This window comes from Mus musculus, chromosome 11, assembly GCF_000001635.26.
Source record: "Mus musculus strain C57BL/6J chromosome 11, GRCm38.p6 C57BL/6J".
Taxonomy (NCBI): Eukaryota; Metazoa; Chordata; class Mammalia; order Rodentia; family Muridae; genus Mus; species Mus musculus.
Genome location: NC_000077.6, coordinates 94,961,730 through 94,976,541, shown reverse-complemented (window position 1 = coordinate 94,976,541; position 14,812 = coordinate 94,961,730). Strand labels below are relative to the sequence as shown.

General features: G+C 50.9%; 2 protein-coding genes across 4 annotated transcripts; one reads left to right on the top strand and one right to left on the bottom strand.

Annotated features, from left to right (window-relative positions):
• The first annotated feature begins 214 nt into the window (after nucleotides 1-214).
• Nucleotides 215-13,765, top strand: Sgca (sarcoglycan, alpha (dystrophin-associated glycoprotein)). 3 transcript variants are annotated; one of them, NM_009161.4, is made up of 11 exons: nucleotides 215-427; nucleotides 3,064-3,140; nucleotides 3,931-4,050; nucleotides 4,174-4,328; nucleotides 4,500-4,572; nucleotides 5,103-5,301; nucleotides 5,709-5,871; nucleotides 6,980-7,188; nucleotides 7,457-7,483; nucleotides 13,143-13,340; nucleotides 13,462-13,765. In NM_009161.4, exons 2-10 carry the CDS (start codon nucleotides 3,104-3,106, stop codon nucleotides 13,321-13,323), a joined length of 1,164 nt encoding a protein of 387 aa, NP_033187.1. In that variant the 5' UTR covers nucleotides 215-427; nucleotides 3,064-3,103; the 3' UTR covers nucleotides 13,324-13,340; nucleotides 13,462-13,765. The 3 variants fall into 3 exon arrangements, with proteins under 3 accessions (NP_033187.1, XP_011247138.1, XP_017169884.1); XM_011248836.3 differs by lacking the exon at nucleotides 215-427 and adding an exon at nucleotides 1,235-1,252 and having other exon boundaries at nucleotides 13,576-13,754; XM_017314395.2 differs by lacking the exon at nucleotides 215-427 and having other exon boundaries at nucleotides 3,090-3,140; nucleotides 4,174-4,308; nucleotides 13,462-13,754.
• Nucleotides 8,086-8,949, bottom strand: Hils1 (histone H1-like protein in spermatids 1). Its single transcript, NM_018792.2, has one exon. It carries the CDS (start codon nucleotides 8,659-8,661, stop codon nucleotides 8,149-8,151), a length of 513 nt encoding a protein of 170 aa, NP_061262.1. The 5' UTR covers nucleotides 8,662-8,949; the 3' UTR covers nucleotides 8,086-8,148.
• Nucleotides 13,766-14,812: the final 1,047 nt, after the last annotated feature.

Genomic DNA, 14,812 nt, shown 5'->3' with positions numbered 1-14,812 from the left:
TTGTGAGTAGGTAACACTGGGACACACTTTGCCTTAACACAGCCAAGAGTGTGATCTAAGGATACCAAAAATAGCAGGAAGGCAACAGGGGAGGGTGTCACACGGGAGGCTCAGGGGCAGGGTAGGGACATCTGCTAACTTTGCACCCTGCGAGTGCCTTCTACTCTTGCTCTGCCTCTAAACCCCCTTCCTCGATCCTCCATCTCAGAGAAGGCAGGAGATATCAAGGTGATCTGGGCACAAATGCCTGTCTGTGAGCCTGAGTGGAGGCTGACTCTGGAGATTCTGTGACTCTCAGGGGACACCCAGGGTGGTCAGGTGGGAAGCACGAAGGCAAAGGGACAAGGACAAAGTAACTTGCCCAGTCGTCACCTGAATGGAAACCTGAACTGAGACATCTTTGCTTGGACATTCAAGGTGTGGGGAGGTAAGGAGCCCTAGATGTGAGGTCAGGCCTGCAAAGACTGTGGCATGCCGGCAATGGTGAAGCACTGTTTCTTCCTCAGGGTTCAAGGGCAGAGTGTTCTGCTGCCTGTTCTCAGAGTTAGACCCTGCAAGAGAAGGGTAGATGCAGGAATGAAGGGCCAGAGGTGTCCACCATCAAAGGCATCATGGAAGAGCCGGACCCGGGGCTGTGAACTTTCTGAACATTCAGCTGGCATCAGCATGGCTTTGTAGGAAGTTAGAAACTGCCAGGCCTCAGCGATATCAGCTGTAAAACATGGGCTATGGGAATATCTGTCTCATGGTACTGCTGTGGGTATGACATGGGTCAGAGCACATAAATGCTTGTGAGCCTTTTGGCACAGAGACGGACAGGCCATCAGTCCTTCTCACCATCACACAAAGCCCCAGTCAGGCAGGATTTTCTCATCTCTGTATGGTATAGGTGGCTGAACATGTGCTGCTTTCAGTATTTTTGTGAGTCCTCTGCAGAGGCCAGCACAAATCGTGCAGCTTATAATTGTGGAAGCAGAGGCCTGGAGAGGGCTAGTTACTTAAGGCCACGTCTGCAGGAACTGTCAAGCTGGAACTCCAACCCTTATGGAATTAGCCCCAGCTATGTGAGCTGGAGAGAGCCTCTCTGCTTACCTGTCCCCATTTGGCCGATACCGTCTGGGTTGTCTCCAGCCGGACCTTCACATGGGAGATGTTGGTCTGCGGCTCAGGCTGGGGAACAGATACTTCTGCTTGCTGTTAAGGCAGTTGTCAGCCAGCCTCTACACTTACTAGTTGCTAGACCCCAGGTCAGGTGAGTGGCCCAGAGCACCTGTTCCCACACCATGATGTTCTAAGGCTGGGTTGGCACAGGGATGGGGGAGGGGTGAGTCACAAGTACCCAGACAGCCTAGGAAGAGGAGGTACAGGAGAAAAGACTTCAGAGAGGACGGAACACATATGACCTGCTCAAGGTCTGCCCAAGGGACAAGGCAGGAGGGGACACCAGGCAGAGAGAGCAGCTTGGATGGAGGCCAGGAAACTAAGAGGACACATTAAGCTAGGCCAGAGTCTAGGGATGTTGGTGTGTGTGGGGGTGGGGAGGTGCCGTTCAAATTGGCCACAAACATAGAGGAAGGGCCAGAAAGCCATCGACTGGGGATGAGCTGGGAGCTCAAGAACAATTCCAGTTGTTGAGATTTTAAACAACTGAGCTGGGGATGGGTTGGGGTAGGGGTGTTAGAGAGATGGCTCAGTGGCTAAGAGCACTTGCTGCTCTTGCAAAGGATCTGGGTTTAGTTCCCAGCACCCACAGGGTGGCTCACAACCACCTGATACTCCAATTCCAGAGGATTCCCCTCTTCTGATCTTTGTGGGCTCCAGATAAGCAAGGCATACATAAACACACAGGTAGGCCACCACTTGTACACAGAAAATAAAAATAAACCTTAAAGCCTTAAGAGAGGGCCCAAGTAGCCAGCTTGGTGGCTTTGAAAACATACGCTGAGGGACTGGAGAGATGGCTCAGTGGTTAGGAGTACGGGTTGCTTTTCCTGAAGTCCTGGGTTCTGTCCCCAGCACCACATGGAGGCTAAAACAGTCAATCTCCGCAAACTTGTGTGATCCAATACCTTCCTCTTGTATGCAGACAAAAAATGCAGAGAAGACATCCAAATGTACAAACACATGCATTTTGGGTAAAAAGAAAAACAAAAAACAAAACTGGAGTGGAGGCTGGTGGTACTGAGAGCTCTGAGGGTAGAGGTGTCCTAGGGTCCCCGGTGGGTGTAACAGAACAAGCTGAGAGGGTCGTGGGCCCTTTAATGAGCTGGCTGGGATAATTCTCCTGTATCCAGGGCACATCAGATACCCAATGAGACCCTGTTTCAAAAATAAAACAAACAGAGCAAGACAAAAGCCAAAGCCAAACAATAGAATCCCAAGGCTGTGAATGGGGCCCAGTTATGGAGTACTTGGCTAACACACAGAGTCCTGGGTTCAGTCCTCAGCATTGCATAAAACGGAATATGGGGGCATACACCTGTCATCCCAGCACTCAGGAGATGAGGCAAGCAGATAGGGGGTTCAAGATCACCTTCACAACATAGCATGTTTGAGGCCAGCCTGGACTACATGAGAGTGTCTTGTAAAACCAAAAGGGCGTGGAACAATGGCTCAGTGGTTTAAGAGCCCTGGTTGCTCCTCCAGAGGACCAGAGTTCCAGTCCCGATATGGCCACTCAACCGCGCCTGTCTGTAACTACAGTTCCAGGGGATTGGATGTCCGATTCCCTCTTCTAGCTTTCTGGGGACACTGCGTTCAGGTGGTGCACAGACATCCATGCAGTCAAAGCAGGCAAACAGACAAAATAATAAAACAGAAGGAACAAGAGAAGTGCAAAATAATACATCAAATATATAATATTAAAAAAACAAAACACAGACGCCAGATAAAACCCATTGTGGTCACCAGGGACAACTAGAGGATGCCATGCGTGAGGACAGTGTCCACCCCAGAGTCAGTGCTCACTCTGGGAATGGAAAGAGGCCGCACTCTGGGCAAGGCTGGCCCCAGCTGGTCTGCCACACCTCTTCTCCCTCCCTCCCCCTCCCTCTGCTCCTCCAGCCCCTGTCCCTGTCACTCACTGGCTAGGCCCCGGGCAACTATGGCAGCAGCAGTAACTTGGATACCTCTCCTGGCAGGCAAGTTGGGGATCTTCTTTGGGGGAGGGACAGAACTAGAGGTGGAATTTAGGGGTTATGAGTAGAAGAGTAAGGGGGTCCTTAAAAGAAGGGTTTGGGGTGAGTGAAGAAAGACCTACAGAGTTTTGGGGGGCTCATGATAAACACTCAGGGGATCCAGGGCTGGGAGCTGGGTTCTGGAGGGTGGGTACTGGGAGCTCTGAGGGCAGAGGTGTCCTAGGGTCCTGAGTGGGCACGATGGGACAAGCCAAGAGGGTTGTGGGCCCTTTAATGATCTGGCTGGGACTCTAATTCTGGCAGAGCAGGCTAAATTTGGCATTAAGAGGGAAGGCGGAGGGAGCCTGGGCAAGTCCGCTTTGCTGGGCTCCTATTGGCCTAAAGCTCAGACTCTGTTTTGTGTTCTTCTCTGGGAACTGGGGGCCTCGGAATAGTTACCCCTTTTCTGGGGGTCCTCTCTTTCTCCAGCCTCCCGGACAGTTGGCATGGTGCTCTTTTCAAAGTCACCTGAGCATACATAGCACACCTCTTTCTCCACCTAACATCAGCCCCCTCCAATGTGAGCCTCAAATATGGAGTGAAAAGTTGGCTGGGGGTCCCTTCCACGAATTCAAAGACAACAGAAGTCTGGGTCCTGTCACCCTCTAAACTACACAGCAGAGTAGGATCTATACCCCACCATATCCAGGGGCCCTAGGCTCTCAGAGCATCAGGGACACTGTGGGGAAGGGAACTCACCTTTGCCCAGGACTGAAGCTGTCTGTGTGTTTGGGACTTATGGGGGTCCCCGTAGGTCTCCTGGCAGGACTGAGGGACACCAAGGCCCAGCAGACAACTTTACACCTACTTGTGGGTCGTGTGTTTGTGCATCCTTTGGAACATGCCACCTTCCTGCGCCTTCCAGAACACGTTGGTAAGAGGGGGACCAGATGGACTGGAGTGTGCCAAGGCAGCTCTCTTGGCCTGACTGGAGTGTGCCAAGGCAGCTCTCTTGGCCTGTCTCCACTCTCCAGTTCCCTCTTGTTTCTCCCATCAGCGGTGCCACCCACTGTCCGACTCACCTACCACGCTCACCTCCAGGGACATCCAGACCTGCCCAGGTGGCTGCACTACACACAGCGCAGTCCCTATAACCCTGGCTTCCTCTACGGCTCCCCCACTCCAGAAGATCGTGGGTACCAAGTCATCGAGGTGCCAGCATAGAGGCATCAAGGCCCTGGGGGTGGCCACTGGGGCCTAAGGGTAACCCTGCCAGCGGGATTGACCGTTTAGTGTGCTTATTTGCATATAATTTGCATACAGCCCAAGTGTGCCTTGTCAGCTTCCCCCTAGAGCCGTTCCTCAGACTTTTTATTCCCTCAGGTCACAGCCTACAATCGAGACAGTTTTGACACCACTAGACAGAGGCTGCTGCTGCTGATTGGGGACCCCGAAGGTACCTCCTATTCCACTCCTCTACTGGTGACAATCTTTTTGTATTTGAGACAGGGTTTCTCCCAGTAGCTCCGGCTATCGTGGAACTCATTCTGTAGAACAGGGTGGCCTTGAACTTATAGAGATCTGCCTGCCTCTACCTCCTGAGTTTCTAGGATTAAAGGCATGAGCCACTACCTCCCGGCTACTGGTGCCAATCTTGAAGACTGTCCCCTGGGAAAGAGAGTGTTGGGAATAACGGGGAGTCAAGCATCCTGGAGAGGGGACATGGGGCAGAGATGGTGTTGGTAGCTTTAGGGAAGGAGCTCTGGAATGAGGGCTGTGTAACTAACCAAGCTGCCCACCGACTGCAGGGCACTCGGCAGTCATAGGCTACGGTGTTGGGGTAGAGAACTCGGGTCCTGTGTTGTATAGAGGCTGTTGGGGTAGAGGTGGTGTGGGGACTCCGGGGATGCTTGGAGGAGTTTAGAAAGCACCTGGAGAGCCAAGCACGGGGTGGGGTGCAACTGAGCCCCCACTTGGCCTCCCCAGGTCCCCGGTTGCCATACCAAGCTGAGTTCCTGGTGCGCAGCCATGATGTGGAGGAGGTGCTGCCCACCACACCTGCCAACCGCTTCCTCACCGCCTTGGGGGGACTGTGGGAGCCAGGAGAGCTTCAGCTGCTCAACATCACTTCCGCCTTGGACCGGGGAGGCCGAGTCCCTCTTCCTATTGAGGGACGGAAGGAAGGGTGAGGGGGCAACCCGGGAAAGGGTTCCTGGTTGAGTGGCTATAGCCACCTCCTGGCTTTCCCGAGTGCTGCCGTGACACACCTTCATCATGTTCATCTCTTCATTGCACACGACTGCACACTCCCTTCTGTCTCCTAATCCTTCCTGGGTCCAAACCCTGGTCTGGCCTGAACTCTGTACTTATGGATGCCCCGTGAAAACCTGTTAAAAGATTTCTAGGGTGCATAAAGAATGAGATGCTCGGCCTTCACCTCAGGTTTTGGGGACTGTGACCTCTCCCATCAGACCCTGATGCCTCCCATGGGCCACTTACCCTATTCCCCCAGGACACCCCTACCCCTGCTCGACGGAGTGGTAACCTACCCCCCACTTCTACTATGCTGACAGCGGCTCCTATCTGCTCCAGGGTATACATTAAGGTAGGCTCTGCCACACCCTTCTCCACCTGCCTGAAGATGGTGGCGTCGCCCGACAGCTATGCCCGTTGTGCCCAGGGACAGCCTCCACTACTGTCCTGCTACGACACTTTGGCACCCCACTTCCGCGTTGACTGGTGCAATGTGTCTCTGGTGAGGAGAGATCCTGGCTCTAGCGTCTGGGTTTGGGGTACAGTCTTCGCCAAGTCTGCTCCAGCTATGATTTCTCTACCCCAGCCTTTTTTCTCTGATAATGTCAGAGTTTGAGTCTCACCATCAGTCTGTCGTCTCTGTCCTGGACACATAGACACACACACACACACACACACACACACACACACACACACACACACACACACACACACACACACATTTTCCATCTTCTACCACAAGAGGGCGACAAAGCCTACATCTGGACTCTCCAACTTGGAGTCCTAGAACTGCTCAGCTAAAACTACCAGGAATTCCTAAGCAAGAGCATGCATCTGGGTGATGCCTCTGTCTGCTTCCTGTGGAAGTGCCACCGAACAAGCCTTTAGAAGCTCACTGTGGCTCTTGGTGAGGTTTCAAGGGACCCTAGAGATTTCTAAGTCCAGGCTGGGAACTGCTAGTATGCCCTGCTCCTGGGAACCAGCAAAGGGAAACTCCATCAGGGACAACCTTCTAGAACATTCTTTTTTTTTTTTTTTTAAAGACTTATTTATTTATTATATATAAATACACTGTAGCTGTCTTCAGACACACCAGAAGAGGGAGTCAGATCTTACGGATGGTTGTGAGCCACCATGTGGTTGCTGGGATTTGAACTCTGGACCTTTGGAAGAGCAGTCGGGTGCTCTTACCCACTGAGCCATCTCACCAGCCCCCAGGGACAACCTTCTAAAAGCTGGGCACCATATCCCCAACATGTTTCACCAGTATGATTCACTGCCAGAATAGGCAGGCTATTATCGCTCTGAATTCACAGCTGAGGAGACCTCAGCGAATCACTACTAACCTAAGTCAGAGTTCAGACTCAGGCAGCCCAAACCTAGCACCAGTACTAACCATTGTGCATGCCTGCCTCTTCTGGACCTGGCTTCTCTTGACCTCTCATCCAATGTTTGTTCTGTAGTCACATGGGCTAGAGGAGATGGGTAGGAAAAAGGTCTGTGGTTATATGGGGTTTATAGGTTAGTGGTTGCAGACCCTTTGGCATGTCTCCCGAGGCGGACGATCTCCATGTCCATTTATACCTGGGTCAGCCCTGAACTCTATGCAGGTAGACAAGTCAGTACCCGAGCCCCTGGATGAGGTACCTACTCCAGGCGATGGGATCTTGGAGCACGACCCGTTCTTCTGCCCACCCACTGAAGCCACAGACCGAGACTTCCTGACAGATGCCTTGGTGACCCTCTTGGTGCCTTTGTTGGTGGCTCTGCTGCTTACTCTGTTGCTGGCTTACATCATGTGCTTTCGGCGTGAAGGACGGTGAGTGTGCTGGACAGGGCACATTGACGCATCTAAAGGGTCACTCTGGGAACTAGGAAGTGGTACTTCTCAGGGACTGGGATTCTCAACTGTAAGAGGAGTGTGGGGCTCCCTTTCTAGGTAGCTGGGGATTCACTCTTGTCTTAGAACTAGTAGGGGATTCTGACTATAAGCACATGCAATTTCTACCTTGGGAACTCTTGGGACATCATAGAGCAAAGCCAGATCGGTACTGACCCCTCTCCCCAACCTCTATTTTTCCCCACAGGCTGAAGAGAGACATGGCCACCTCTGAGTGAGTAAAGCAAAGTTGGGGGGGGGCTGGGGAAGGGAGCCCTCTGGATTCTTGAAGAACCTTTTACTCTCTATGAGCAGCAAAGACTTCTGAGCCTTGACCCCACGTCAGCTGGGGGCTAAGCCCACGTGTAGACCTTGTCCTCTTGTGTTCTGATGATAGGTAAGGCTATGGTGGCATAGGGAAAGAGGACCTGCCTCTGTCCAGAGGAAAGGGCCTGAGAGGCAACAAAGGGCTCCCAGTGTGACTTCTTTTCCTTTTCTCCTCCTCTTCTGCTCTCTTTCTCTTTCCTTTCCTTCCTCCTGCCTCTTTTCTTTCTCCTGCTTCCTCCTCTCCCTCTCTCCCTCTCTCCCTCCCTCCCTCCCTCCTGTGAGAGAGCCAGACACCTAGTTTACTTCCAGGTTCTCCATGTAGAGAAGATGTGGCTGGCCAAGCTGCTAGCAATGGATGCTTTGAATCCTACCATATTTTTCCTAGCCCATTTTATTCTGTTTCAGATTCCTCCTACCCTCGACTTCTCCTCCAATGCCCCCAGTCCTGTGCCCCTCAGCTCCTGGCCTCATTTTCCAACCCCCCAGAACTCCAAAGATTGCAGAAGGCAATTGTGAAATAAGTTGCGTTTTATTCCCACTTGGTGGCAAGCCTGGCACCCCGCCTGACCTGCCTTAATAATGGCAATGGCGGTTGCCTTTGGCCACCCTACGGACTCCTTTGAAAAGCTGGTCATTCTTCTTTTTGGAGCTTAGTAGCAATTGGCATGGTTCAGACTCACGCTGCCCAGGCTTCTGAGGCTTCTGGCTCTTCTGTCTGTCCTGGCATCTCTTGGCCCTGTGGTTGGACTTGAGGGCCCGCTCCTTGCACAGGCAGAGGGAGCCGGAGGCACCCTTGCAGCAGGTCACATGCATGATCATGCCTTTATCGAGTAGATTCTGGAGCACACGCTTGAAGCGCCAGGTGTTATGGGTCATATTGTACCCTGTGATAGACACAGCTTTCTTCAAGGTAGCAAGGGACACACAATTATGTACCCGCTTGTCAGCCAAAGTCTTCAGAATCACATACGACATGGTGGGCTTCCGCAGGCTTTGGGTACTGATGTCGGACTCAGTTTGACTCTCACTCTGGCTTGGGACCCACAGTGTGCCGGCATCTTGGTCTCCAGCCACCATTTGAGCCATTTGAGGCTGCGTATGGTGACACCAGCGGCACAGCTCTCTGATTCTCTTCCCAAGACTGCTGTAGAAACTCCAGGTGCTAGATACTCCAGGATGGCAGCTGGCAAAGTCCACCTGGTTCCTCTCGGTAGTGAGTGGGCTGTGTTCTGGCTTCTGCTTCCCTCAGAGGCGCCTCTCTAGGGGGGTCTGGGCCACACCTCGGCCAGAGAGAGGACTGAGGATCATCACCCACGATTGGCCTCAGCAGACTTGTGCTGTGGGCTCAGAGACTGGTGAAGTTATCTCTGCAGTGACCTCAAGGGGGCCATTGTGAGGTAGGCAGAATCCTGTGGGGGTCATAGTAGCCTCATTGTTCCTTCTTAGGAAGGTCTGAGGCAACAGAGGGTAGGGGCATCTGATATGCCAGATGCCCTTCAGAGGAAGGCTGTAGCTGGTTGAGTCCACATAGGGAATGCCCATACATATATGGAATATATGTACATTTCTGAACCAATTCTAGGACATTTAGAATTCTCAATTTTACTTAGTTAATGGTGCTGTGTATGGAATCCAGGGTTTCCCACACACTAGGCAAGTATCTCACCACTGAACTATATCCCTAACCCAAGCCTTCAGTTTTTTTTTTTTAAACTGTTGTTTTAAATTAGATTTATTCATTCATTCATTCATTCATTTCCTGTATGTGAGTACACTGTCTTCAGACACACCAGAAGAGGGCATCAGATCCCATTGCAGATTGTGAACCACCATGTGGTTGCTGGGAATTGAACTCAAGACCTCTGGAAGGGCAGTCAGTGCTCTTGTCTGTTTTTGATTTTTGTTTTTTTTTTTTGAGACAGGGTTTCTCTGTGGATCCCTGGCTGTCCTGGAACTCACTTTGTAGACCAGGCTGGCTTTGAACTCAGAAATCCGCCTGCCTCTGCTTCCCGAGTGCTGGGATTAAAGGCATGCGACACCATGCCTGGTTTTGTTTTTGTTTTTGGTGGCAGTCAGTGCTCTTAACCACTGAGCCATCTCTCCAGCACCAAGCCCTCAGTTTTAAATCCACTATTTGCCAACAGTCTCTACCCATTGCATCTTTGTGTTTCTGAGTGGAAAAATGCTAACTTTTAGTGTTTATTATTTTGAGATGAGATCAACTTTTTTTTTTAAGAGTGAGTTGAGACAGGGTTTCTCTGTGTAGCCTTGGCTATCCTGGAACTAGCTCTGTAGACCAGGCTGGTTTCAAATGCCATGATCTGCCTGCCTCTACTGAGTGCTGGGGTTAAAGGCATGTGCCACCACTGCCTGGCAGACACAGGGTCAAACTATATAACCCTGGCTGGCCAGGGATTCACTATATAAACATGCTGGCCTCAAACACAGATCTGTCTCTGCCTTCCAAGTGCTGGGATTAAAGGCATGTGCCACCATGCCTGGCTACATTTACTTATTTTTTGAGTAGGGTGCTGGCCTTAATAGACATCTGAAAATAACTTCTGGTTCTACTTCATTCTCCTTCCTGAGTGCTAGAGATTACAGGTGTGCCTCCACACCCACCCAGCTTCTGTGGTGTTGGGGGTTGAACCCATGGCTTCCTGCCTGCTACGCATGCACCTTACCTGCTAAACTCTTCCAATACATTTAAAACACAACAATTATAATTTTTAATAGAAAATATACTTTCCTTAGAAAAATGCAAATCCTTGGTTTATGTAAATTGATCAGTCTCTCACACAAAACTGTTAAAAATGCTGTATTAAACTGGGTCTGGTGGTCCACGCCTGTAATCCCAGCACTGTAGAGCTGGAGGCAGGAGGATCTCCACCTATACTCCACTGAACATCATGCTGGCTTCCATGAGAGCCTGTCTCATGGAAACCAAAAGGAGAAACAGAAACTGGTTTGGGTTTATTTAGTTTTTATGTTTTGAGATTGGGCTTTTCTATATAGCTCTGGCTGTCCTGGAACTTGCTCTGTAGACCAGGCTGGCCCCGAATCCGCAGAAATCTGCCTGCCTCTGCCTCCTGAGTGCTGGGATTAAAGGCATGCGTCACCACGCCCGGCATATTCTACCTCATGTGGTTATTTTAATGTAGGTCAATGTCTGTCACTTTTCAAATTGGCCACAGACGTGATTTTGTTGCCTGGCTATCACCTGTATCAGATCAGACTGGTCATAGAGTTCTCCAGGCCCTAGTGGCATTGCCCTGTGGGTCTGTGTGCCGGGACAGATTGTCTGCTGGTTATGCCTGTGAGTGTGTATTTGTATGCAGCAGTGGCTGCCTGTCTGTCCATCTACCTGTCTGTCCGTCTGCGTCAGTAGTTACACAAAGCCCCTGGGAAGGCTCCACAGGGATTGATGTGTCCTGCACTGCTCTTGGGAGATTTCTTTTCACCTGTGCATTCCCAGAGTGATGAGACTTATATGGGGTTGGGGATGGGAGGGGCTTGTTGATGAAGGCCTCCCCTGGGATGCGGGATGCGCCTGCCTCACTGGCTTCTCAGCATCCATACACTTCAGGCCTTCATCCCTATAGACTCCCCTCATCTAGGATGGAAAACCATATTTTGAACAATTCAATTTGTCGAATTCCACGTTTAGGAGCTTATTTAACTCTCCTCTGGCCTCAACCAGTGATCTCGTTTCTTTGTCTGGCCAGCGGGCTCTAAGTCCCACTTCCAAGGGGTGTGCAGCGGGTTCTCCATGAGGCCTGCCTGTCTTTCAGTGGTCTAACCTCTCAGGCTCTTAGCTGCCGCTGGTGTCCACTGACTGAGACGTGCACTTCTGGCAGGGATCCTTCTTCTATCTTATTAGTAACAGAATGACAAGGAGCGGGGGGGGGGGGGGGGTATTCTTCAGCCCGCCTTGAGCTTCGGTTTCCATAAGAAAACAATTATATATATATATATTTTTTTTTTTAAAGCTATTTTTTGGTTGTGAGCCTAGCCTTTAACGGCTGAGCCATCTCTCCAGCCCTAAGCTATTTTTAAGATGGCTTCATTGTATAACCCAAGCTGGCCTCAAACATAAGCTTTTCTTGCCTCAGCTTCCCTTGCCCTGTGCCACCATGCCTAACAGAAAACTTACTGTTTACAAATAAAAGTCTCTGTTCTGACCTGAAGATCAGGAGTTTGGGGAAATGTTACCAGAGGAAGCCAAAGTAAGGAGGGTTCATGTGAATGGGAAAGTTGAAAACAACTTCCCCTGGAAGTCAAATTCACTGCTATAGTAAAATACAGCTTCCTAAAATAATAGCCCAGAGAGGTCAAACAGCTTACCAAATGTCACAGAGCAGTAAGAGCCGAAGCCCAGTGATTTTAAAAACCAAAACCAAAAACAAAAACAAATAAACAAAAAACATGGCAAGTCCTGATGCGCTGCACCTGTGCTCACTTGACTTCATGGTACAGCCCAAGCTGGCCTCAAACTCAGACACGTGGCAGCTTGCTCTGGGACAACAGAAAGCAAGGACCTAGGACTGCCACATAGGATTAAAGCTGGACCTGAAGCTGGAGATCAGGAAGGGTCTTCCAGTGGGTGTGGCCACTCCCTGCAGCAGCAGGGCTTTTCCAAGTTGCTGAGGGTGGAGCTGAAGACAGCTTAAGGAACTGTGGTCTGAAACAGAGACTGGGAAGCAACAGGGGGTGGGGGCAGCTGTGTCAGGTACCAAGGAACAGAGATGAGGTTAAAGAAGCCCAGGTAATGAGATCCAGAGCTTGATGGGCCACAGGGAAGGCAGCCCCAGAAAGGTCAAAAGAGGCAAAGGAATGGGTAAGATGGCCAGCCGAACAGAAGGATGGGAGGAAAGGGGAGAGTTAGTCTTGATGCCTGGGGCTGGTACTGAGGAGGTCTGTAAAGAGCTAGAAGGGACTGAGGAGACCTTGGAGTATAAAAATGTTCCATGGCTGGGGATGTGTGAGGGTACTCGGATGTGTGAGACTCTGGATTTGACTCTCATGTAAACTCTGAGTGTGTGGCACACGCCTGTGATGCTAGGGGTTGGGAGATGGAAGCAGGAGGACCAGGAATTCAAGGTCATCACCTGGGCCCTCTAAGTTTTAAACAAACCAAACCAGAACACTAGACTATAAAACCCAGCTAATACTAGCTTCTGCAAATATAAACTCCAGCTAGGTATGTGCTCCTGCCTTGGCATCTTGTGAGTTATCTATGCTGGCCACTATTCCAAACACCCAGCTATATTTTCTTTACTCTGCATAACAATGGGGCTACATGGTGGGATATGGGTATTATTCTCCCCACTTTACAGCTGGAAAAAAATGGAGGCAGAAAGGGGGTAAGCCAAGAACATACAGCTTTAAATCAAGGCTTGTCCATATGCAGAGCCCTGTCTCAATCACTGGGTGCAAGCAGGTCCCTGTGTTTGAGTGTCCCAGCAACCAGACCTGGTAGGCAGACATCAGGGTGGCTTTGAGGCAGTGCCAGGAGAGCTCCTAGAGGCTAATTCCAAGAGCTGATGGTCTTCTGCTTGTGTCTCCAGCATCCAGATGTTTCACCACTGTTCCATCCATGGGAATACAGAAGAGCTTCGGCAGATGGCAGCCAGCCGAGAGGTGCCCCGGCCTCTTTCCACCTTGCCCATGTTTAATGTTCGTACAGGAGAGCGGTTACCTCCCCGAGTAGACAGCGCACAGATGCCTCTTATCCTGGACCAGCACTGAAAGCCCTGCCAAGATGGGTATGTCTAGGCAGTGCTACCCCCCACCCCCAACCAAGAAATAAAGGAGCCTTTATCTCAAGGCTGGGGTCAATTGGTAGGATATGGGAGATCACACCTACCTGCCTGCCCCCATGCACAGGTGCTCACAGTACTGGAACTGTGCCACAACTGCCAACCAGTCAGGGCTGGAGGGTCAGGATAAGGGAGAGAGGATTCTGGAACCTCCCACTCTGTCCTCTACATGACCTTGTAGCTCCAGCTCCAGCTGCACCACTCAGAGATGCTGACCTGTGAATATGTCTACAACTGACTCCAGCTCCTAGCCTACTTGGACCTCCGGCTCCACAAAGGCAGACAGATGGTGTAGGGAGGGCTGAGGGCATTTGGAGTCAGCACCCAAAAATAAAAAAAATACCTGCTGCTTCTGCTTATCGTTTCTAGTGCTTCTTGTCTCCGCCTCTGTTTCTCTTCTTCTGAGAATCCCCAGGGGATGCCAAGCTGCCCTTTGGACTCTCCCTATTTTGCTGTTCTCAGATTCACTGCATCTGGTCATGATGTTTCACTGGTTCGTAGCCACACTTTCTAGACCAAGAAACTAAAGCCTGTGGAGAGAGAAAGTGACTTGCCCAATGTCACAGAGCAAGTCGGGTCTGCCCACACACTGTCTTCTGTGCAGTTGAGGACTTTGAGACGTAGAGGATCCAGGTCCTTACCTAGAGATCTGGTTGACACCTGACACAATTCCCTGAGGGAACCTCTATTGCATGCAGTGTTTAGGAGAAGCTGATCCGTGTAGGGAGCTGTTGGAAGATAGAAGCTACCCTAGAGGCCAGAGGTCTGCCATTCTAGAATGTTCTCTGAGCTAAGTGTTGAGAGTGTGGTTTTTCTGGGATGTTTGGCTGGCTATGCAGGGGCCTGGGATTGTTTGCCCAGGTTTCTATATCTGGAGCAGGCCAGCTCTGCTTCACCATCTGCCATCTATCTGCTCTGTGATGGGTCTCACAGGCTATCACTTTCTTGGGAGGACACGCTGAGACTAAAAGGGAACTGACTTTTGTTTTGTTTTGTTTTTCAAGACAGGGTTTCTCTCTAGTGCCCTGGCTGTCCTGGAACTCACTCTGTAGACCAGGCTGGCCTTGAACTCAGAGATCTGCCTGCCTCTGCCTCCCAAGTGCTGGGATTAAAGGCATGTGCCACTGCTGCCCATCGAAAGGGAACTGTCTTAGTCAGGGTTTGTGTTCCTGCCCAAACCATCATGACTAAGAAGCAAGTTGGGGAGGAAAGGGTTTATTCAGCTTACACTACCACACTGCTGTTCATCACCAAAGGAAGTCAGGACTGGAACTCACACAGGGCAGGAGCCTGGAGGCAGGAGCTGATGCAGAGGCCATGGAGGGATGCTGCTTACTGGCTTGCTTCCCCTGGCTTGCTCAGATTGCTTTCTTATAGAACCCAGAACCAGCCCAGGGATGGTACCACTCACAATGGGC

Coding starts and splice junctions, on each gene's coding strand:
- Sgca (NM_009161.4), top strand. CDS start 3,104: ATGGCAGCAGCAGTAACTTGGATACCTCTCCTGGCAG. Junction 5,872..6,979: donor ACTGGTGCAATGTGTCTCTG/GTGAGGAGAGAT, acceptor AACTCTATGCAG/GTAGACAAGTCAGTACCCGA. Junction 7,189..7,456: donor TGCTTTCGGCGTGAAGGACG/GTGAGTGTGCTG, acceptor TTTTCCCCACAG/GCTGAAGAGAGACATGGCCA.
- Hils1 (NM_018792.2), bottom strand. CDS start 8,661: ATGGCTCAAATGGTGGCTGGAGACCAAGATGCCGGCACACTGTGGGTC.